This window comes from Suricata suricatta, chromosome 7, assembly GCF_006229205.1.
Source record: "Suricata suricatta isolate VVHF042 chromosome 7, meerkat_22Aug2017_6uvM2_HiC, whole genome shotgun sequence".
Taxonomy (NCBI): domain Eukaryota; kingdom Metazoa; phylum Chordata; class Mammalia; order Carnivora; family Herpestidae; genus Suricata; species Suricata suricatta.
The window spans coordinates 36,421,442-36,443,384 of NC_043706.1; the positions used below are offsets into that span (position 1 = coordinate 36,421,442).

Here is a 21,943-nt window from a genome sequence, read left to right on the forward strand (position 1 = left end):
GACACAGAACTCGAGGTGGGCTCCAGGCTCCGGGCTATCACAAGGAGCCCTATGCAGGGCTTAAACTCACAAACTGCAAGATCATGACCTGAGCTGAAGTCGGATGCTTAACCATTATGGCAGACTAAAAAAATTTTTTTCAATGTTTCTTTATTTTGAGAGAGAAAGAGAGACAGAGCACGAGCAGAGGAGGAGCAGAGAGAGAAGGAGACACACTATTTGAAGCAGGCTCTAGGCTGAGCCATCAGCACAGAGTCCAATGCGAGGCTTAAACTCACCAACTGCAAAATCATGACGTAAGCTGAAGTTGGACACTTAACCGACTGAGCCATCCGGGTGCCCCCATTATGGCTGATTTTAAGCTACCAACACGATGTCACAAAACATGAAGTTGAGGAGAAACACAGTAGCAATACTATTATGTAATTGTCACACCATATGCCTACAAATATGCAAATATCCTCCAAACCATGAGTGACAGTGGCATGTCATCAGGAAAGGATGGGTTTTGTTCTTAATATAATTTGTGTGTTTGTGTAATTTAATTAAAAAAAATTTTACTACAGTCAGCTTGTAAAATTTCTGAAACTGTAACCATTGCTCTCATGAGCTAGCATGAACAGGCTCCAGGACAGAACTCTCCTCTGGAAGGAACAGTCGAGGGTAGAAATCTGAGTGGGTACAGAGACAGCGGGGGCAGCCATGCTGACTGCCTGTCACGTAATTATCTCTTCCTCGTTTTCCTTCCTCCTTCCCTCAACCAGCATCAGGTGTTCTAGGTAACCTAAGAGAGGCACCACAAATACAGGTCATTTGAATTGAATGCACTGTGATGTCAACACCCCAGACAGAGCTGCTCAGCTGGCCAGAACTGCAGGTGAAGGAATCAAAGAATGAGGAGGAAGTTTCCCATAACTGGAGGTAAACACAGATTTCAATGCAGAGTGAAAACACAGACAGGGATTCATTGGCAGGAGATGCCAGAAACGCAGAGGGACCTGACCTCTGAGGTCTCCAGCCAGGTGTTTTCCAGAACCTGGGTATTTCCAAGGTTTTACCCCCAACCTTCTGATTCAGAATCTCACAGGCAGAGCCCAGGAATTCCCTGGTGATTTTTGCAGGAGAGCAGGCTGGTGCAGTAGTTAATAGCTCAGGCTGGGGGTCCTTAGGTAGGAACTTAGGCTATGCGTCTAGCTGTGTGACTTTGGGGAAGTTACATAACTGCTCTAAGCCTCAGCTTCCAAATGCAGATAATGTGGGGATTCAACAAGACCATGCGCATAAAGCGTCCTGGCCAGTGCGTGTATGTGGTAAGGATCCCAAAAATGGCAGATGTGGCTATTTAGGTCACACTGCTAGACGGTAGCAGACCCCAGGCATCCCAGTACTGTTTAAATATAGCAGAGAGGATATAAACATAGCTAGAGACCCCAAAATAGAAGGCGCTTTGATATCCTGAAAGTAAAAAACTTTGATCTTAGGCTAGGAATTACAAAACTTGAGGGCGTTTGGTCTTAGCTGGGCCACTTCCTCAAAACGATTGAGATTCAGGGTAGCAGATATTATCTGCACCCCACGTCCCAATCCCTCTGCCCACCTTGCATGTCACTGCAGCCGCGCTGCCCAAGTGCTTCCTCAGTGTGCCTTGGTGCCTCTCTGCTTTTCCGCCTCAGAGCGTGGCAGAAAGTCGCTTAGCTCAGGGCAAGCCCACCCTGTGTCCCTGTTATCTACCGCTGCGTAACAAACCACCCCAAAACCTAGAGGTTTAAACAACACCAATCATGTATTTGCTCATGATTCTGTGGTTTGGGAGGATGGCTGGGCTCTGTTCCAAATGGCCTCCGCTGGGGCTGGAACGTCCAAGATGGCGCCCGGGCTGGGCAGATTCTCTGGGCTTCTCCACATGGCTAGTTTGGGTCTTCACAGCACGGGTCTCCAGGTAGTTGGATTTCTAACATCTCAGCTGGCTTCCCCAAGAGCACAAAGCGGAAGCTGCCGGGTCTCTTAACAGGTAGGTTCAGAAAGCACGAAAGGTCATTTCCACAGTTTTCTATTCATCAAAACTGTCCCAGCCACACGCAAAAGGGATAGACTCCACCTCTTGCTGGGGGAGTGGCCAACAGGTATGTAGGATGGGAGGCACTGCCCTGGCCATCTTTGGGCAATGCAGTCTGCCACATCCAGCCCATACGGGTGGAAGGTGGGGGTCAATGCCTCTGGGGCCACCCTCAGGCAGTGGGGGCGGGAATCTCCTGTCCTTAAGAGCTACAGTCCTGAGGTGTGCTGGACAGATTTTCCAGGAGATCCCAGCAGGACTGAACCCCAACTTCCCACAGGGGAACTAGCTCAAACAATGCCCTCTTGACTGCCTCTCGCTCTTTCCCCATCTTCACCTCCTCTCCCTTCTGCTACTTCCTCCAACCATCTCCCAGTTCCGCTCTTAGGTCTTGCTCACATGGGAAATCAAACCAAGACACTCAGTTTCCTCACTTGAAAAAAGTCCCTTAAATTGGGCTGTAAAAATATTGCACCTGGCTCCCAAGGCTGTTGAGTAATCCCACAGGAACCCATGTGAAAGGGCTTTATAACTGTGGCAGCTGGGAGCCGAGGTGAGGGGTCACTGTGAGCAGAGGCATTACCCCAGGAAGCGCAGGGACCTGGGGGCTGCTGGGGTGGGAGGCCCGGTGCCCGGGGTCATCAGTAAATGGTGGCCGAGACTGCCGTGGGGATGACGAGGCGTGAGGGCAGAGAGCTGCGGAAAAATGCAAACGGCGGGTGTGGACAAATAAGGGGTGTCGTGTCCCCGTCCTGCGTGCCAGACCGAGGTGACCTGGCATGGTTGAGTGACTCACCGGGCCACCACAACCTGGCACAAGGTCCCTCAAGATCATCGACTGGCATGCTGAGACTCGCCCTGGTGGGATAAGACCTGCCTCTTGGTTTGGCTTCTCTCCCAGGAAGAGGGACTGAGTTTACCACTGGGAGGGTCCAGGACCCTGGTTCATTCACCCTCCTTTCAGTAAACACCAGAAAACCTGAGCCCTTCTTTGTGCTGGGTCTTGCGGTAAGGATCCAACAGGGTACAAGCCACTCCTGGCTGACTCTGGGCTCCCCGTCAGGGACCAGACGTGGGAGACCAGGAGACAGGCAACTTGAATGGCATCGAAGCAGCCCTGAGAGAGGGCTTGTGAGAGAGAGGCTCTGCGCACAGGAAAAACATCTGAGCCAGAACCAAGATGGGGGGCAGGCAACTGCAGAACTCTTCCCTGAGAAACTGAGGTCCACCTTTAACCCACCAGACCTTAGGACTCGGCCGGGAGAGAGGAAGGGCATATTCCCAAAACAGCATGGACAGAGATGGGGTGGCCTGGCTCATTTGAGATTTTCTATGGCTGGAGCCCAGAGAGAGGTGGGGTGGGTGGAGGAGGAGGCTGGAGAGAGAGGAGGTGCCCAAAAGAGCAACAGGAGCCCAAGGAGTTTACAGCAGGACAGAAAGGGGGTCAGATTTGAGTTCAGGGTCCTCCCTGCTGGTTGCAGAGCCAGGCGGGCGGAAGGTCTGCATTAGAGGCGAGATGAAAAGAGCCTTGAGGGATATGGACAGGACGTCAGTACCAAGCACAGGCTGTAAAAAACAGCCAGAAATGAGAACAAAGGGAACGAGCCCGGGGAGGGGAGGTTGTCCATTTTATACACTGTAGTTTTCTAAGAGTGTGGTAGAGAGCCTGGTACACAGTAGGTGCTCAATAAGCACTCTTTGGACAGATGAGTGGTGAGTCCAGGCAGTGCAGGTGGAGAGCACAGTGCCAGCTCAATACTAGGACAGGAGGGCTTCTGGGAGGGAGCAGGAGAGGGCCAGGGGTTGGGGCTGCTGGGAGTGGGCCCAGCGAGTGGGAGGGTCTGCCTCAGAACCCCGCAGACCTCTGGGGCTGAACAATGCACCCCGCGAACCTACCGGTCTCTTTATCAGGGTTTCACTGACCCAGGTTATGAATCTGGTGTCAACAAGGGGTGTCCCTGGCAGGGTCTTCTCTCGAGGCTCCACGACGGTGATGGGGGGACAGGAGACCTCACCAGGCTCCCACCTCCACTCTGCCTCTGCTCTTGATCCTCAGCAACTTGCGGCCTCCCAGGCCCCACCCTCTGCTCCAGCTGTTGTCACCTTTCTGTTCCTAGACCTTTTACTCAGAAAGCTCCTGACTAATCTTAGCCACAGAGGCCCAAGACCACACCTCCACCCCAGGCTCACATTTGTGCTTCTGTTTGTGTGATGCTGGGCCGGGTAAAGTCACACTCTCAGCTGCAAATGGGGCCAAATAGCCTGTGCCAGGGGATGCTCCGAGGCACAGAAGGGTAGTGCTTAGCGTGATGGAATGGTTACCTTGAAGTTGAATGGGGTTAAGCAAAGCCAGAGAATCTTGGACCTGTGGGGAGGGGTTGGGGCGGGGCAGGGAAGGAGAGGGAGAGAGGTGGAGAGATGTTTTGGCAGAGGGAGGGGTGGTATCAAGTAGTTCTAGAACCGGTGGCATTGTAAACACATCAGTGCCTTCTTGAAAAATGTGGCTCACCCTGAAATCACAAAACGTTACATTTTTCCCAAAAGACACAAGCTTTTAACTAATGCCCTGTGCTGTGCTGGTGTAGGAGGCCCCAGGGCCATAGAAGTCTGGCAGATCCTGATGGGTGCAGACTCACCCAGCTGAGCCTGGTCAGATCTTGCTTCTTGTTCTTTCCAGCCCGCAGTGCCCACCCCTCGAACTCCAGCCTCGAGCCACCATCCCACCGTCCAGAGACAGAGGAGCCCTTTCAAGGGATGTCAGTGGCCACAAAAACACAGGCTGCTTCCTCCTCCCGTCGCGGCGGCTGAAGAACAGACCCAGGAGCGTGGCCACGTGGGAATCCAGGCTCCCCATCTACCAAGATCTTGCCCAAGTCACCTCTCTGGGCCTGTTTCCTCGCCAGTGAAATGGGGATGTACACGTCCTGCACAGGGCTGCCACACCTTCAAAGCAGCTCATTCGCAGAAGGGTATGAAGCACGGAACAGTGCCTGGCAGACTTAGCAAACTGCCAAGATCCCCCCACCTCTCTCCCCTGGCTCCTGACTCCTTCTTGGTTCTAGGACGCTTTCCGTAATCCTCATTCAGACCTGTTAAGTGTCACCTCCTCCAAGAAGCCTGCCCTGACTACCCCATCTTAAGCAGCCTGCCCCTCCCCCACCTGCTCACCTCCTCCTTTTTCTCTCCCTTCCAGACCACTCCTCCAATAGTCAATGAGACCCTACGACTGTCCTTAGTTCACGGGGCCCCAGTCCTCCCAGACTGCCCCCACACCTTGCCCCGGCCCAGCACCCTCTCCCACCCCACCCCCGACACAGCACACAGCAGACTGGGCTGTCCATCTCAGGCTTTATTGTAAAAAGGTTAAAATAAATTACATTCGACATCATTGCCAGTATGTACATACAGTGTGATTCCAGGACAGCCAGGGACACCCCAGCAAGGTGGGGCAGGGACACGAAGATGGACCCCTTGAGACATTCACAGAACACCGAAGGCCGCTCTTTCTCACCCAGCCGCCCAGCCAGCATAGCCGTGGGTCACAGGATGAATGCGGGAGTGGACACGCACGCCCATCACCGGCTTCACATGTTGTGGGGGTGGGGTCCGGCCCCACCATACTGGGGGGTGGGCTGAGAGGCAGACAGAGTGTTTGGGCCAAGGGTGACCACTGGCCTCCTGGCTGGCATCAGTCTCCTGTGACGACGGATGCCTCTCCCCAGATGTGCTGCCCACGTGCTTAGGGGTTGCCACTGCATGGGGACTCTTGACAGCATGACCTTGGCTGAGGTCATTGAGAAAGGCCCAGCCAAGTTGTGGGTAGGAGCGTGAACGTGTAACATCCCAATTCTTGGGAGGCTACACTTTCACATCCTCTCCCCTCTGGCTCTGAAGCCCACAACAGGTGCCAGGTATGTAAAAACAGCAGTTATTTAAAAATAACAAGACGCAGGGCAGAGAGGGCCGGCCCTTGGGCATGCATCACAGAGAACTCTGCTGGCCCCCCACCAGAGACAGTCTGTACAGTTTCACATTATCTTTTGCTCCCCCTCCCCATCCCCAATCCTCTCTCAAACACATCTACAAACATGCACACACACAAATGATAAACTGTGGCTGCAGGCAGGAGCCGATTCACAGATTTGGCCATTCCCACTTATAAGCTAAGAGCAACTTGCCCCTCCGCCTGCCCTCCCCAACCGCGAGGGGCCAGGAGGGCCTGGGAGCCATGAGGTCCTTGTTCTGGGCACAGGGGATGAGGAGCCAGCCAGTCGGGGAGGCTGGGGAAAGGAGGGGCCGGAGCTGAGCTTACTCCTGCAGCTCCCTGGCTACCGCCACCCTCTCCCCACAACCTTCCGGAGATGAAGAAAGCCGACGTCCTCCATTGCTTGGCCAAAGGGTGTCTGCGTCAAGGAACTGAGCCCTGGGGAGACTCAGTCTGAGCAAAGCACCCGGAAGGATAAGGACCCTGGGCCACACTCGGAGCTTGCTCCGGGGCCCTTATGTCAGAGGAGTGTTTCAGCACCTACCCCACATCTCCTCTCTCCCTTCCCTCTCCCCTCCTGAGGTTTGCAGTAGAGGCCTGAAAGGCAGACAAGGAGGGCTTGGGGGACAGTCACACAGGTTGCCCCATATGGGGTCCCACTACTGTGGAGGAGCTGAGATGCCCAGCACCCCCGCCCCCCACTACAGCTGTCCCTCCTTCAAAGGCAGGGCCCAGGTCTCACAATGCCCTCCCCCGCCTCCTTCTGGAATACCTAGCTCAGTGCTAGGCACACAGGAGCTCATTAATACTGGGGAACTCAAACCGCCAAAGCCCCCAAACTAAGAGAACCGTGTGACATTTTCAACCGAATGACGCACGTAGTCCCATGCAGGTGCAGGCCTCCTTGAAGGTCACCTGCCAGCCCACACAGGTCTCTGAACCATCAAATATACCAGCCATGTGCAGGACAGATGCCTCCCACTGCCAGGGTGCCCATTCAACCGGAGAACAGAGGCCCTGTCCTGGGCACATGCCATGTTTGACCAGGAGCATCCAGCCGGAAGGGATAGAAGGTGAGGAAGGCCCCTGGCCCCCCACTCCCAGTTCCAGGGCTGCCCCCCACCAGGGGACAGAGGTCCCAGACACAGTAGGACGCCCTAGGATGAGGGAGATGGAAGCCATCGAAGGTGGGGTGGGGGGCCGGCCCTGCCTCATGTGCCTCTGGGGCAGTCTGACTTATTGTACTCGTTCATAAGCTGTTCATAAGGCACGGACAGTTCAGACTCAGTGCTGGTGAAGGTGGACTCGTCGGATGAGGGGAACTCGCCCAGGTTCAGGGGCACCTCGGCCTCGGCCCCCTCCTGAGGCCTCTCCTCCCCAACCAGGTTGTCCTCTATCGAGGACTTGGAGGTCTCTTCATCTGAGAGGCCAGCTTCCTCATTTGTAAAGGTGATGCTGACATTCTGGAAGATGAGTGGGTGGTAGTCCTGGGCATCCCATGGCTCCCCCTCCTCACTGATTCGGTCCAGCTGGTTAGTGAACACCTCAGGGGTCAGAGAGCCATCCTTGGGGGGCCCCGCCCCAGCCTCCTCACTGAGGGGCCGCGACACATGGCCTTTGTTCCTTAGCGTCTGAGACACCTCTTCCAAGCTGGGCACCCGGTTCTTGGAGTAAACCACCAGGGGGGCCAGGGAGGTGGGGAGGGCTGGCAGCCCGCCCCCCTGAGGCCCCAGCCCCGCTGCCGGAACCCTCTCCCCAGTCCCGCTCGTCTTCATCCCCTTCTTCCCTATCTGCTTGATGAGGTCATTGTAGGTCTCCTCTTTTTTGGACAGAAAGCTGAAGATGTTGACGTCTTTGGACGCCGTGCTCCCAGCCATCTGTAGGGCCTTTTTGGAGTGTGGAGAGCTCTCAAAGGACTCCTTCCTCCGCCGCCGGCGTTTCTTGATGGCCTTGTGGACCTCCACGAACATGCTCACCTTCCAGTTGACAAAGAGGGACAGCCAGGCCAGCCCCAGGTAGATCCAGAGCTCCACAAAGTAGCGGTACAGGGCATGGTAGTTGGCGCTGGGGTTCACACCTGTGGACAGGACCAGAAGCCTAGAGGGTCAGAAGAGGTTCCACAGGGACCTAGAGTCCCATTCAGGCCAAAGCCACATTCTCTGAGAACGCAGTGTCAGAACACAGAATGGGATGCACAGTGCCAGGAAGGACTAGAAACTGGACTATCCCACCATCCTGATGGTTCAGTCACTCGTGTCTTCATCTTAGTCCCCAAACTGCCTGAGCCTTGGTTCAACAGTCAGAAGTCAGGAGTGTGGTTCCCTAGGGCAAGGCAGGTTCACAGACCAAGGTGTTGGGGAGGCCAACATACAGATCGGATACAGATCAGGAGACAGGTCATGAAGGCTTGCCGTTTGATTATTTGTTGTACCCCATCTAGTGGTTCTGTACACTTCTGGGGGTGTGTATGATCTGCTTCAGTTAAAACCAGGATGGAATTAAGTGAGACAGCAGCTGGCATCTTCACTGCTGGGGATGGACTCATTGGTGTAATATGCATGGAGCTGGGGGTCGGGCCAAGAGGTCGGCGTGCACTGGCCCCAGCAGGAACTGTTCTGGACGGCCTTGATTCTCCTTCAGTGGGGTCTGGCTGCCCCCCCCCAACTTCCTGTTTCTGCCCTCTTCAGACTAACTCTTCCTGTGGTCTGAAGGGGTCTGCCCACTCTATATCCTCCTTCCCAGAAGCCAGGCTCCTGACACCTACTCCAGGGTGTCCTCCTGGGTCACCCTACACAGCTGTGATTGAACTCCTACAATCCAGGATTATCTGAGATTTCTCAACTTTACGCATCTAGGCACCCCGATCTGTATAATTATGTATCTTTCCCTCCCACCCTCACCTTCCAATTAGGAGCAACCTGGAAAGGGGACTAGGGGAAGAGGGCTCCCTCCAGAGAGGGGCTCCCGCAGGACAAGCCTACACTGCCCCCATCAAATCAGGTCCCCGAAGACAGGTGCTGTGTCTTCCCAGCAGATGAGAGGTGTTTTTGAGGGATGCTCTTGGTCACAAGCAGGTGTGGTGACAACCAGGGCACATGCTAACATGGCTGGGTCCTGCCCTCAGCACACATCTGATTTTCTACCACCCTATTAGGTTGGTGCTTTATTTAAATTTTTCTTAACATTTATTTATTTTCGAGACACAGAGAGAGGCAGAGTGTTAGCAGGGGAAAGGCAGAGAGAGGGAGACAGAATCTGAAGCAGTTTCCAGGCTCCGAGCTGTCAGCACAGAGCCCGAGACAGGGCTCGAATCCACAAGCCATAAGATCATAACCTGAGCCAAAATCAGACACTTAACTGACTGAGCCACTCAGGTGCCCCAATGCTATTTTTTTTTAAATCAGTTTTACAGATTAGGAAACTGAGGCAGAGGTCTGGCGTCTTGCTGGAGCTGAGAAAAGATGATGAAATGTACCCTACTTCCCTAGGACAAAGGCTTTTCTTGCCTGTCCAGGGTCCCTTACACAATAGCAGGGCTGTGCTTCTGTCTAAATTTATCTGCCAAGACAGCAGGCTCTGAGCTGCCGAGGTCAGTAGAGTGTTCAGGCCTCTTTCCTGTTCTTCCCACCACTCAGCTACCCACCCCCCATCAGCATTCTGAGTCTCCCTTTACAATGAGGCAGAAGGGTAAGTGACCTACTCCTGCCCCCTAGGAAGGGGGATGGGGAGACCAGAGGCCCCTGGAGCAAAGGTTGGGGTCAGCTGGGCAGGGCAGCAGGCATCAAGGGAACAAACACTGGGTCAGTGCAGCGAAACAGAGGCAAGAAGGTGAAGGGCCAAGATGCTGTGCGGGCCACAGGCACGAGTCCATGAGAGGCTGGAGCCAAAGAATTTTATCACCTGCTGGCTTAAGTAGGGGAGGAGAGGGAGGGGAATGTCCCAGCTCCCGCGGGTGGGGCAGCTTAGGAGAAGGCCTCTCTTGTCTTTAAAGTGCCTGTGGCAAGAGCAAAGTTTCGGGCCTGTGAGCCAAGCCTCTAGAACAGCTTCCCTCCACTCCTCTGATGGATGGAAGCAGGCAGCCTGGTAACAGGAAGGGGGTTCCTGGCTTGGCTCTGGGGCTTTTTGGGTCCCAGGCACAAACCCTGCAGGGGGAAAGCCCTACCTGGAGCCCCTAGTGAATCTAGGCCTAAAAGACAGGGGAAAACAGAGGGAGAGGAAGCGGCAAAAGCCAGGACCCAAGAAAGAAAGAAACAGAAGAGGCTTCTCTGCATTTACTCCTCTTGCACCAGGTAGGGAGGGATAAGGACCCCTTGGTGGGGGGTTTCCTAGGACATTGAACATCTACTGGAGAAAGATCATCTGAATTGCAGGTAGAGAAGAGAAAGAGAAGGCAGGGGGGCAGAGGCAAGGGGAGAAGGGCAGGACTCACCGGCTACAAAGTCGCCGAAGCCGATGGTGGAGATGGTGATGAAGGAGTAGTAGAGGCCCTCGATGTAGTCCCACTCCTCGGTCACCATGAACACGAAGGGCGGGATCACCAGGTGGACCAGGACGCCCCACACAATGAAGATGGCTGTGCAAGTGATCTGCGCCTTCCGCTGACGGGGTGGTGGGGAGACTGAGTCAGACCACGGTGGGGATTGGGGGAAGGCCAGCAGCGGCACCCAGGAGGCCAGGGAGCAGGTTCACCACCCAGGGAAGGGTGCTCCCTGCTCCCGGCCTTATTCACAGGACAGGCAGCACTGTAACTGCCCTCTTGCCATCCGCCCTGGTACCTCTGCTCTCGGTCTTTCCCACCCTCCCATCTGTCCCCTGCCAGGGTCCTCCCAGGGCTGGCCCGGCACCTAGGGTTTGGAGACATACCAGGCTCACGCCTCTCCTGGTGAGGAACTGGCCCAGCCTCTTGGCACGTCCCCCGAAGAACTTGCCCAGGGCACTGATCCACGTCAGGCAGAGGGGCACCCCGAAGAGACCATAGAAGACACAGAAGAGGCGCCCAGCAGGGGTCTTGGGGGCCACATTGCCATAGCCTGAGGAAGGAGAGGAGATTGAGGCACAGAAAGCCACAGCGGGGGTGATGGACCCAGACCCAGCATGACCCCTGCCTCCATCACGTACCCACACCCACATTCTCTAAGATCTTGATCTAACATCAGTACTTGAGACATGAAACTTCACTTGATCATACTACAGTCATGATCACTTATATATAGAGCAAGTGTGATAGCATGGGTTCCATCAGACTAGGAGCTCCCTGGTGGACAAAGCCACCACCATTAGCAAGCCTTCCACTGGTCCATGTGGCACCACTGTGCAAATTACAAACAGCCTTCTCTGGGGAGACACCCTGGGGGCACCGTGATAGATGGTCTGTAAAGATGGCCCTTCTTAACCCCTCCCCTTCCCGTGCAAGCCTGTGCTGACGCTCACATCGGACCGGCATCTAATCCCCTCCCTTGGAATCTGGACATCAGTGCCTGGCTTGACCAGAGAATGCAGCACAGGTGACACCTCGTACGCTGGGTCTAAGAGGCTCTCGTCCTTCTCCCTGTGACGTCCTAAAGTGCTCACCTTGGGAATTCTCCCTCTCGGAACCTAGTTGCCACACCGTGAGCTGCCCAAGCCAGTGCATCTGCATCCCCAGCCGTGCTCTCAGCCAACAGCCGGTGTCAACCATGAAATGTGTGGTGGATGAAGCCGTCCCGGATGTCTGACGAGTAGTGCTTTTGGCAGAGTCCACCCTCACAAGGACTGCCTCCGCCATTACCCGCCTCAGGCAAGAGCCAACCAGCTGAATCCAGGCAACCCACAGAACGGCAAGATAGTTGTGTTTTAAGCCATTGACGTATGTGGTTAGGCAGCCACAGATAATCAGAATACCCAGCCTGGCAAGCAGGCATGGGCTGGGTTTGTGCAATGAACAACCTGTTCAACCTCCCGCAGGGGCCTGGCTATCGGGCTGTGTCATTTCTGCTCCAACAGCCAGGCTGAGGACTCCTAGAAAACAATCTCCCAAGCAGGGACCATCACCAACGACTGACTAAATCCCCAGGAAAGTGTTAAACAGAACCCAATGCAACAAGGCTGCGGGCCCAGAGCTGAACTCCATGAAGTTCCGTGGAGAAGAGCATGGCAGTGGCTATCTTGAAGGTCCCAGAAGACTTACCAATGGTAGTGATGACCGTGGCGGCAAAAATCATTGCATTGGGCCAATTCCAGTTGTTGAAGGTCTGATTCCCAGTAATGGCCACACCCTGTCCTGCGGCATCAGATACTACCTAAAAAGACACAGAGTGACTCGTACGCTTTCTAAGCGACAGCACTGTTCATAACTCTACAGGCATTCATGCTCATCACAATAAGGTGGCGGTTACTGTCTCCAATTTATAGATGATGCACCGTTTTATAGAGGATCAGAGAGGTGTGTATGATGTGCCCATGGTCACACAGCTGGTCAAGCAGTCTGTCTCCAAAGTCCGTTTTCTCACTGAGCCAGTGCTTCTCAAACTTACTAGCGTGCTCCAGCATCGCCTGGAGAGCTTGGTGAATACAGACTGCTGGGCCCACCTCCAGAGTTTGATTCAGTGGGTCTGGGAAGCAGGTCTGAGGATCTGCATTTTGCATGGGTTTCCAGGTGATGCTGGTGCTAGTGGTCCGGAGTCCACCCTTCGAGAGCTACTGTACTATTCTGCCTTGAAGAAGGCACATGGGATTCAGATGCACACGAGGATGCCCATGCCCGATCCGGCCCTCTGGAGCCCTCCGCAGAGAGAGAAGTGCGCTCCTGCAGGACAGACCTGGAAGGGGGCCCCATACACCCTTCACCTCAGCTCAGTGCTCTCTTGAATCTGTCGTCCCGGGGTGTACGAATCAGCTGGCTTCCTTCTCCCCATGTTTGGGACTCTACCCTCCTCCCCTAGAGACTCCCCATTCCTTCCCTTCCCTGGCTCCCTCTCTCTGCCCCGGGCCGAGCAATTTCAAAGTCTGGGCCAGGACAGATCATCAGAGGTGGTGTGCACATTTCAAGGCGACTCAAAATCCTGCTACCAGTCCCCGCAGGGGCCCCAGCAACTGTGGGCAGCAGGTGAGAGGCCACCTGGGGAGTCCGCTGGGGGCCCCAGAAGTCTTATCTACTCCAGGAACACTAATCACTGCCAAACCTGTTCTGACCTGACCAGAGAATGCCTCTAGCCCTTCCTTCAGTCCTGCCACCATCTACCCCAGCTTGCAGATGACAGGGTATGGACCCCTGAAGGAGACTCACAAGAAGGGCCCAGGACTTAAACCTGGGGGGTTCCAGTTCTGCCACGGAGGGCCCCCCAATGCAGAGACCAGGAACTCAGGCAAATTCCCTAGCCTGGGACTGAGGGAAACCAGAAAGAGTGAGGCAGATGGAAAGCCCAGAGCTATAACCCACCGTAGTGTGACTGACGTTCGGTGGGAAACAAGGGAGGGGCCGAGGTTGTTGAGAAGGAATGAGCAGTTTAGAGTAGCAGCAGGCCCGTGTAAACGGATCTGCAGATTCCATAAAGAATTTTCCATGATGACATGCTCGTCTGACAGGCCATCAAACCACACCGCTCACCGCCCTCCCTCCTCACGGCGTTTCCAGAGCATCAATCCGCAGGCCATGTGGCCTGCAACCCTTCGCTCACAGGCTGTCTAGCCCGCGGGGCCGCCTCCGCGTGAAAGCACCCACATTCAGATCCTAAGGGGCCAACAGGTCCATCTGAACGGTTTTCTCAGAAATTAAACCTACGTCCAAAGCAGGAGAATGCAGCAGGGTCCCGAGTCTTAATGTCAAACAGATGGCGGCTCCCTTTGGCCCAGCCTTTGTTGCAGAGCGGAAAGGGCAGAGCGTAGCTGCCGGTGAGCTGGGCCCGACAGATGAAAAGAACGTCTAAGTAGGAATTGCACCACTGAGCAGGGAGCGGTGTCATCAGGGCACCATCTCTGCTCACCCCCACGGAGTCTCGGGAACACGGAAGCTGTCCCGGTTCTCACACAAAGGAAAGGGGTAGGTTCTAGAAACTCAAACCAGGACTCACAGATGTCTGAATGGGGGCAGCAGCAAGTCTGGCACATTCTGAAGAGCTGGGGGGCACCAGAAGCTAGCGCAGGTTCATCAAGAACGAGTCACGCTCAGCTACGTACATCTCCCGCTCCAAGGGGCTGCAAACCCTTGAAGTTGGGTGGAATGCAGTAAATCTAGATTTCAGCAAGGCAGCTGAGCAGATGGGCTTAACGATACTCATGTGGACAAGACAGAAACATGTAGGGCGGAGCTGGGATTAATTTGGATCCCTTTAAAGGCAGATAAACAACCAAGAAGTGCTGATCTTTATCAATCTGGTCCGAAGTCTCCATGATCATGCCAAAGGTCTGGCCTCTTCAGTATTTTTAATCAATGACAGAAAAGACATATGTAGTTGGCTGACCAGTCTCATCTGCAAAGGATGCAAAACTAGGGACAAGGCCAGGATGGGAGGATAGTTATTAACACACGGCAATGGCAGTCTGGAACTCAAAAATCATCTGGACTGGGGAAAATGGGCCCAGACTAACAAGATATGACCATTTTTAAAATTTTTCATGTCATACACTTTGGGTTAGAAAAGAGCAGTATAGGAGCGAAAGGAGAAGTCCTTGAGTTTCAGATGACCACAAACTAACAAACACGAAGGTGGCTGCTGAAAGAAAAGTCAACACAATCTCAGGCAGGGTCAACATCTTATCTGTTGAGGGCTGGGCCACACCTGGGGAGCTCTTCCACTGCGGGTGCCTGACCTCACATATCTGTTAACCACGGAGGAGGAGAGTGGCTTTTTTGGATACTGAGCTACCTCAGAATGGACTGCTCAGAGCAGTAATCCACTTCTGGTAATAGAAAGTGTTTAGAGCAAGGGTGACCACAGCACATCAGGGATGCTGAAGGTGTGACTGGAAACAAGGGTTCCCAGCCGGGTAGTAGCACCTTCGGAAGTGTCTGGAAATGCTACCTAAGTGGGAGTGTTGCCTTGCCTGGCACTGTTCCAGGCACCATGGACAGCACAGTGAGGAGACGGAGTCCCTGCCGACCCCCCATCTATCCTAGTGGAGGATGAAGCTAGATGTCCCGCCACTCACAAGACAGCCCAACCCACAATGCCAACCCTGCTTCTGCTGAGGAATGCTGCTTCCCAAAGGCAATCTGATTTAAGGAGACACCCAACATTAAGAGTAGCAAAACAGGGAAGCCTGTGTGGCTCAGTGGGTTGAACGTCCAACTCTTGGTTTCAGCTCAGGTCATGATCCCAGGGTCATGGGATCAAGACTGTGCATTGGGCTCCATGCTTTGTGGAGTCTGCTTGAGATTCTCTCTCTGCCCCTCTCCTTTACTCAAGTGGGCGCTCTCTCTCCCACTCTTAAAAAAATTTTTTTAATTAATTAATTAATTAAAACAAAAACAAATAAAGTGGCAAACAGGATAACCAGAGGCATTATGGTTAGGGTTTCCTGCTTTCCCCCTGCCAAATCCTACGCCCTTTGGGGCATAGCCTTGCGGGCTCGGCCTCCAGCCCTGGGTATCAGGGAGCCAGCCACAGCCCCATGCACTTTTCCCATGACCTCCATTATCTCTCCATGGTCACCCAGAGAGGGACAGACAACGAAGGGGGCATTCTGAGGGTCCCAATGTCCCCAGGGCTAGAAGCACCACTAGCCCTTAACAACAATCCAATAGCAGTAGTTCTGCCCACTGTTGAGGTCATGAAACAGGCTGAAAGAGGTTAAGTGCGGCCGGGCTAGGTTCTGGTTACAAGTCAGTGGGACTCCCCCCTCCCCTGCTCTACTGGCCCCTAGGTACCTGCAGCACTCACTCCATGCTGTTGCCTCCTCTCTGCCCATGGCCACCAAGCAGCTGGCCTGAGAATCAGCTTGGCTCCATCCCAACAACTGGGTGGGAAGAGGGATTTTAATGCTGAATGGCCGACACCCCTTGCTGGGGTGTAAATACACATATTACCTAATTGGTTCTTCCTGCGATCCTGCCAGGTGTCCCTCAACAGGTGAGGAGAGTGAGGCCTGGCGGAGGGGCAGAAGTCCAGATCTGGACTTGGGGGCCTGCTTCCTATTCCTACCCTGTGTAACTGTGGCTCTGGCAGGGGCCACTCCGGTGATGGCCGCGGTCACGCAGCATGCAGGGGGTGGTCTCCCAGAACAAAGGGCCTGACCTGGGATGCGGGCCATCGCTGGGTTGGGGAGGGTGGCACCAAGATGGACGCGGTGTCCTGTCCCCAGGGTTAGGGAAACAGCCCTCGCAGGAGGAGGTGGCCCCTGTGCACTCACAGAATTCTTTAGCTTGGCTCCCAGATTCACACAAGACAATATTTTCATTTTCCACATGACCCCGGAGAGGGATGGGAGAAGGGGTACTGCACACCGCCCGGGCCCAGCTCTTGTTTGGGGAAGGGATCGCACTCCCTCCTGGGTCACTCCCCCTAACAAGGCAGCTGTGGTTTATTGAGGGCTTACTATGCACCAAGTATTGTGCTAACACAATGCTGCCTTTAGCTCACTTAATGAGGACAGAATCCTGCTGGGAAGGTACCGTAATTTTTTCCATTTTGCAAATGAGAATTTAAGGCTTGGAGAGGTTAACTAAGTAGCCTAAGGTCAGAACGCTAAAAGCACAAAGCCAGGAGAGCCCCGGCTAGACGTAGTTATCCTGCCCCTCTTCCCACAGAGGCCACAGGAAGGAGGCCAGTGCATACTTCCACCCCTTCGCACCAGCTGAAAAAACAGTGCCCTAAAACCAGTCCATCCACTCTGACCCGGGCTCAGCATTTCTGGCCCGGCCTCCAGGGAGGCCACATGCCCTTGCCTTGGCTTCAGGCAACCAGCTGCCCTGACCCCACCCTCCTGAGCTCTCGCTGTCCACTGTCCAAGAAGTATGGTTCCCGGACAGCTCCCTCATCCCCTGGGATCCGGGGTTTCCCAGGCAGAGGCAGCTGCCAGGCCTCCCCCTTCCTGGAGAGACTCATCCTGCTGAGCAGGCCCGTTCCAGGGCACGGGACGCCATGCCCACCTTCAGACGCAGGCAGGTGGGGCAGAGGGCAGGCTTTCCCCTCGCGCCCCTTCCTGCAGTGGGGCAGGGATGGGTCACAGCTCTCACCCGCTATGCAGGATGCAGCCTGAGGATCCTTCCCCCGAGTCCAGCCTCCACCGGAGCCACATAGGCCGGGTCTTTACCAAACCCTGGCTTCGGTTCCATCTCCGCTGCTTGGAGTCACTGGCCGGGAGAGTGAAATAAGGCTGGTGGCCACACAGGCATAGTGCTCAGCACAGGACAGTAAGGACCTTTATCACTCGCCTGGCCCTCCCAGCTCCCTTGTGAGGGGGACACGGCTTATTAATCTCATTTATAACAGATTAGAACAGGTGATATTTGAATAGCAGTGGATTTGGAGCGGTTTTATGATCAACACCCACCAAGCTCCCTGAATCTTTACAAACCTAAAGCCTAGGTGCTCTTACCCCCAATCACAGATGAGGGCAATGAGGCAGAGGCCCAAGGTCACACAGCCAGTCTGGCGGACCTGGGGAGTGAACTCAGGTGGTCTGGCTCTTAGCTCCTGTGCTGCCTACAAACGGGCAGAGGGGAGCGGGGACGCAGGGTGGGCTTCTTAGCTACGAGGAGTGGAGCCAGGCCTCTGGAACACAACTTCCCAAGCAAATTCAAGAGACATCTGCAGGAATGCACCAGACTCCCCTAGAACGTGAGCTCCATGAGCACAGGACTTTTGTTTCCTTTTCTACTGCTCTATTCCCAGAACCTAGGACACTGCCTGGCATGTCGAAGGTGTTCAACAAATACTGGTTATGTGGGTGAGTACATGGCTGAATATTCTCTGGCCTGGACTAACTCGTCTCCCAGTGGCCTCCTTCAACACCTTCCCAGTATTACCTGCAGCTGCGTTTCAACTAAATTCATCAGCAACAAGGTGGGGGCCTGAACCCGGCAAGAGAGAGGGAAGCAGAGTCAGACTCCTGCAAGAGCGGGGGCTGGCAGGGTCCAGGGCTGGCTGCGGGCCACTGAAACCACCAGCATCCAACTGGCACTGAGGGTGGAGTGAGGTAAAGCCCCCTGCCAGGGCCTACATGGCAGAGCTGGGAGGGTCCCTGGGCAGACTGAAGGAGTGTCCTGTCTGCAGGAAGGGGAGGTGGTCCCCTTTGGAACCTGTCCTGGGACAGTAGGTGAGCAGAGAGCAGAAGGAAGATAGAAGTGAACACTGGCAGAAACACTTCCGAGGAGCCTCTCTGCGGCTCAGCCTTCATGGGGAGGCAGAGAGCTCTCGTGCCCTAAGGTAGATGTCTCCCGAATGCTAACATCAAGTCTCTTGGTAAATAACGTAGCCGATCCGCCTCAGTCTCTCCATGTGCCAAGAATAACCAGTCTCCTGAACATATGAAGTATGTGTGTCCGTCAGGAAACCAGACCCTGAGAGGCCCTGAGACTCGGGGGAAAGACCGCTTGTCCCCAAGGCTAAATCAAAGGGCAAGGGGTTAACTTCTGGGCACCTGGAGGACAGGCCTGGGTGAGAACAGGGGACACTGGCCCCAAGCTTTCTCACACCTGCTGCCTTTTCCCACCTGTTCCCATTCTAAAGGTGAAAGCTATCCTTTGTCAGTCTGGGCAGTCAGCTTCCTCAGGACACGGGGACTTCTCCGACACTGAGGGGGACGGGGGATCAGCTGGAGTTGGAGGACCTGGAGAGTGGGTGTGTGTTAAAGCTCTCCCTGGGCAGGGGAAGCAGAGGCTCACCCACCATGTCCTGTTCCATCCCTCAGAAGGCTCATCTCCCCTGATCTCTGCCACCCGGGGGCTCCCAGTCATCCCTGCCAGTTTCCTAAACAGCCAAGCAAGGCAGGCAGACTGTGGGAAGGTGTGAGTGGAAGGAGAGAAACATGCCACACGCTGCAACCCCCCCTGTGCCCACCAGGAGGGCTGAGGCTGGGGCCCAGGCAGCCTGTGAATGCTGGACCCTGCTGGCCTCTCGCTGCGTGTCCATGTCTGTCCATATGTCCATCTAGTCTAACAAAGAATCGCTCTGAACGGGAGGCCAAGGGTGGGAGGCCCCGCAGGGAGTGTCCTGCATCAAGTGGAGATTAGTACACCTATCTTGGCGCTTTCCAAGTAAGTATTTGCAGTATGGACTCGTTTACTATGTTTCTCAAATCCTTTAACACCCGAACTAATGAACAGATAAAGGGAGGAGGGGAAGGAGACCCCAGCCTGCGTGGGGACCCCCTAGAGCAGTTTGAGAAGCAGGAGTGGGGATGTGGGGGTGAGTGGGGGACGGTTCGCTACTTCGTTCAGCTGCGGGGCCAGTCCTGTCAGTCCTTTCTGGGAAAGGACAGGGCGAAACGGTCCCAGCCAGCAGGGGAGCACCTGTTAAATGGAAGCCTGTTAGTTAAGCTCTTGATTATCTCCATCCTCTGTCCCTCTGCACCGCTCGGGCTGACCTGATACTCAAGCTTTCCCTAACTGGGCATGGCGGAGAGGGTGCTGAGCTTGTTTTCAGATGAGGAAACTGAGGCTCAAGGACCTTAGACACCACACAGCCATTGAGGCAGTGGCTCTCAGTCCAGGCTGCCCAACACAACACCCCACCTCTGGGGGGGCTTAAATAACTACAGTGCCTGGGCCCCCTGGCCAGTGGTCTGTGTAGTTGACCCACAGGGGATTCTGACATGCAGCCACTCACTGCCTAGTATGGGTGATGGGCGTGGCTGCAGGCTCCAAGCCTCCACACCCCTGCCCCTGGGCATTCTCACTGGCCTCTTGCCTCAGCCCAGGTGACCAGGGTGTGGCTGGGAAGGCAGGCGCACCTTATGCACGGGGCACTGGTGAGGGCCAGGTGGTGCCATCCAGATACCTGTGCCAGTGCAGGCCCTGGTGCTCCCGGGGAAGAAGGTGTCTGAGGCAGGTGCAGGGACCCAAGGGGTAGGGCCACACTGCATCTCAATTGAGACCAGACCCCAGCTATTGTGGTGTGGACTTTAACTTCTTTTCTGCTTATCTGTAACTTTGGGATTTGTGCAGTGCCCAACCACGGAGTACTTATTATGTTGTCACAAGAAAGAAGGAAAGATGAATTCTTGGAGACTCGGTTGGTACGCTATGTTGGTAGGCTAGGCAACGTAGGGCTGAAGATCCAGGTTCAGCTCTACTCTGCCAGCCACTCACTGAGATGCTCCTGGGACCCCCTGACCTCTGTCCACTTCCTTCTCTGTAAAATGAAGAGGTTGGTCTAGGACTCCTGGGGTCCCCCTGCCTGGACAATGCAAAATTTCCTCTGCCCAGAATCACGACTTCTGGGCCCAGGTCAGCACTTCCCAGATCCCCAATCCACAGCACATTTGAGAGAGTACGTTTTCATTCTCAAAACTCAGTTCACTGACCACCGGCTCCAGCTCCACCTGAGCCGCCATCACGTCAGGCCGCCCATGTCAGGAGTGAGCCCTGTTCCTCGACCACACTTCCTCTTCCCCGTGTCCCATGGGTCCCGCTGCAGGATGGAGATGGCGTCCTTAAAGTCACATGTGGGTGCTGGTCCAGGCTGCCCATCCTCAGCCCAGGTGTCTTGGGTGGGACTGTGTACAAAACACAATCCCCTACAGAGTCACATCTGCAGAAACCCACGCAGCCTCTTGAGGCCAGTGCGAAGTGGTACACCACCACATCCTCAATGCACACTTCACGGGCTCACTATACTACTGCTTAACCGGGACCCCATGTACAGATGGTCTTGGGGGAGAGCTTGGGAAAGTACTCAGGCCTGGGTCCTGTCCTTGGGGAATCAGCCAGCAATGGTCTGGGGCACAGAACTAAGATGCTTACAGCTGCCCCTGGCGACTCTATTATTATACACAGCCAATTTCAGAGCCACTGCCCCAGACTCAAACCGTCCGTCCTCCCTCCCGGGTGCAGCTCCGCCCCTCCGCCCCTCCGCCCCTCCGCCCCTCCGCCCCTCGAGCCAGTGCAGCAGGTCACGAGAGCATGGCTGTCCTCCAGCCCACCTCTGGGCTTCCCCTCTCACACTCTCCTGAGCCATCTCTCAGCAGCCTCTGCGGAGCTCAGAAGCACCGCTAGATCTCACGCTCCAAGGGGCAAGCCCGTGCCAGAGGTGAGTACATTTTCAACAGAAACCTCCGGGTTTCCGACTTTCTCAGGCCCGGGAGCCCTGTCTGTACTCAGGAGGGACAATAAAAACAAGGCAGGTGACCCTGCCCCCATTGTTCTCCGGCCGGGAGGGTAACCCCCCAGCAGCTGGGGGCCCCTCCCGTGAGAGGGTAGAGCTTTGCAGGGTCTGGCTGACCTGGGAAGGCTGCAGGCTTGGCTAAAGCAAACAGTGAAGGGCTGCTGGGGTCTGGGCTCAGAATGGGACGTCAGCAAGTGTTCTCGGGCACCTGGAAGGCTCAGCAGATGCACAGACTGGAAATGCCAGTGTGTGGACACACAGCGGACCTCGCCAGCCCAGCTCGGGGTCTCCCGGCCCTGCGGCCTGAGAGGGTTTCCCTCCACCCAAACACACACAAGGTGACCCTGCGGAGCTGTGTTCCCAGATCTACTGCCTGCTTCATCTTCATAATGACGGGGCAGGTGGGATGTCTAGGGACACCTAAATGACAAGATAGACATCCTTTACCCACCTCAGCTTCTCTACCCACCAAGTCACACCCACCGCCCTGTCTGGGGTGACCACGGCCCGGCCAGCGGTCCTGTGCTGCTACCATCCGTTCCTGATAGGAGATGCTGGGGCCTGGGTTCATGACTTGGGCCCTTCCCTGCCCCTAGAATCCAAATTCTGGGAGTGTCGGACATCTCTCTGCCTTTCCAGATGTAGAGAAAATTGTTCAGC

The 21,943-nt window shown here is 55.1% G+C and overlaps 1 protein-coding gene across 1 annotated transcript in view; it reads right to left on the minus strand.

The window, feature by feature from the left end:
• Positions 1-5,385: 5,385 nt before the first annotated feature.
• KCNK5 (potassium two pore domain channel subfamily K member 5) overlaps positions 5,386-21,943 on the minus strand; it is a 36,360-nt gene continuing 19,802 nt past the window's right edge. The window contains exons 2-5 of the mRNA XM_029944347.1: positions 12,208-12,319; positions 10,905-11,071; positions 10,471-10,639; positions 5,386-8,118 (exon numbers count right to left, since the gene is read on the minus strand). Of these exons, the coding sequence (XP_029800207.1) occupies positions 7,253-8,118; positions 10,471-10,639; positions 10,905-11,071; positions 12,208-12,319 (1,314 nt within the window). The 3' untranslated portion in view covers positions 5,386-7,252. The remainder of the gene's footprint in view (positions 8,119-10,470; positions 10,640-10,904; positions 11,072-12,207; positions 12,320-21,943) is intronic.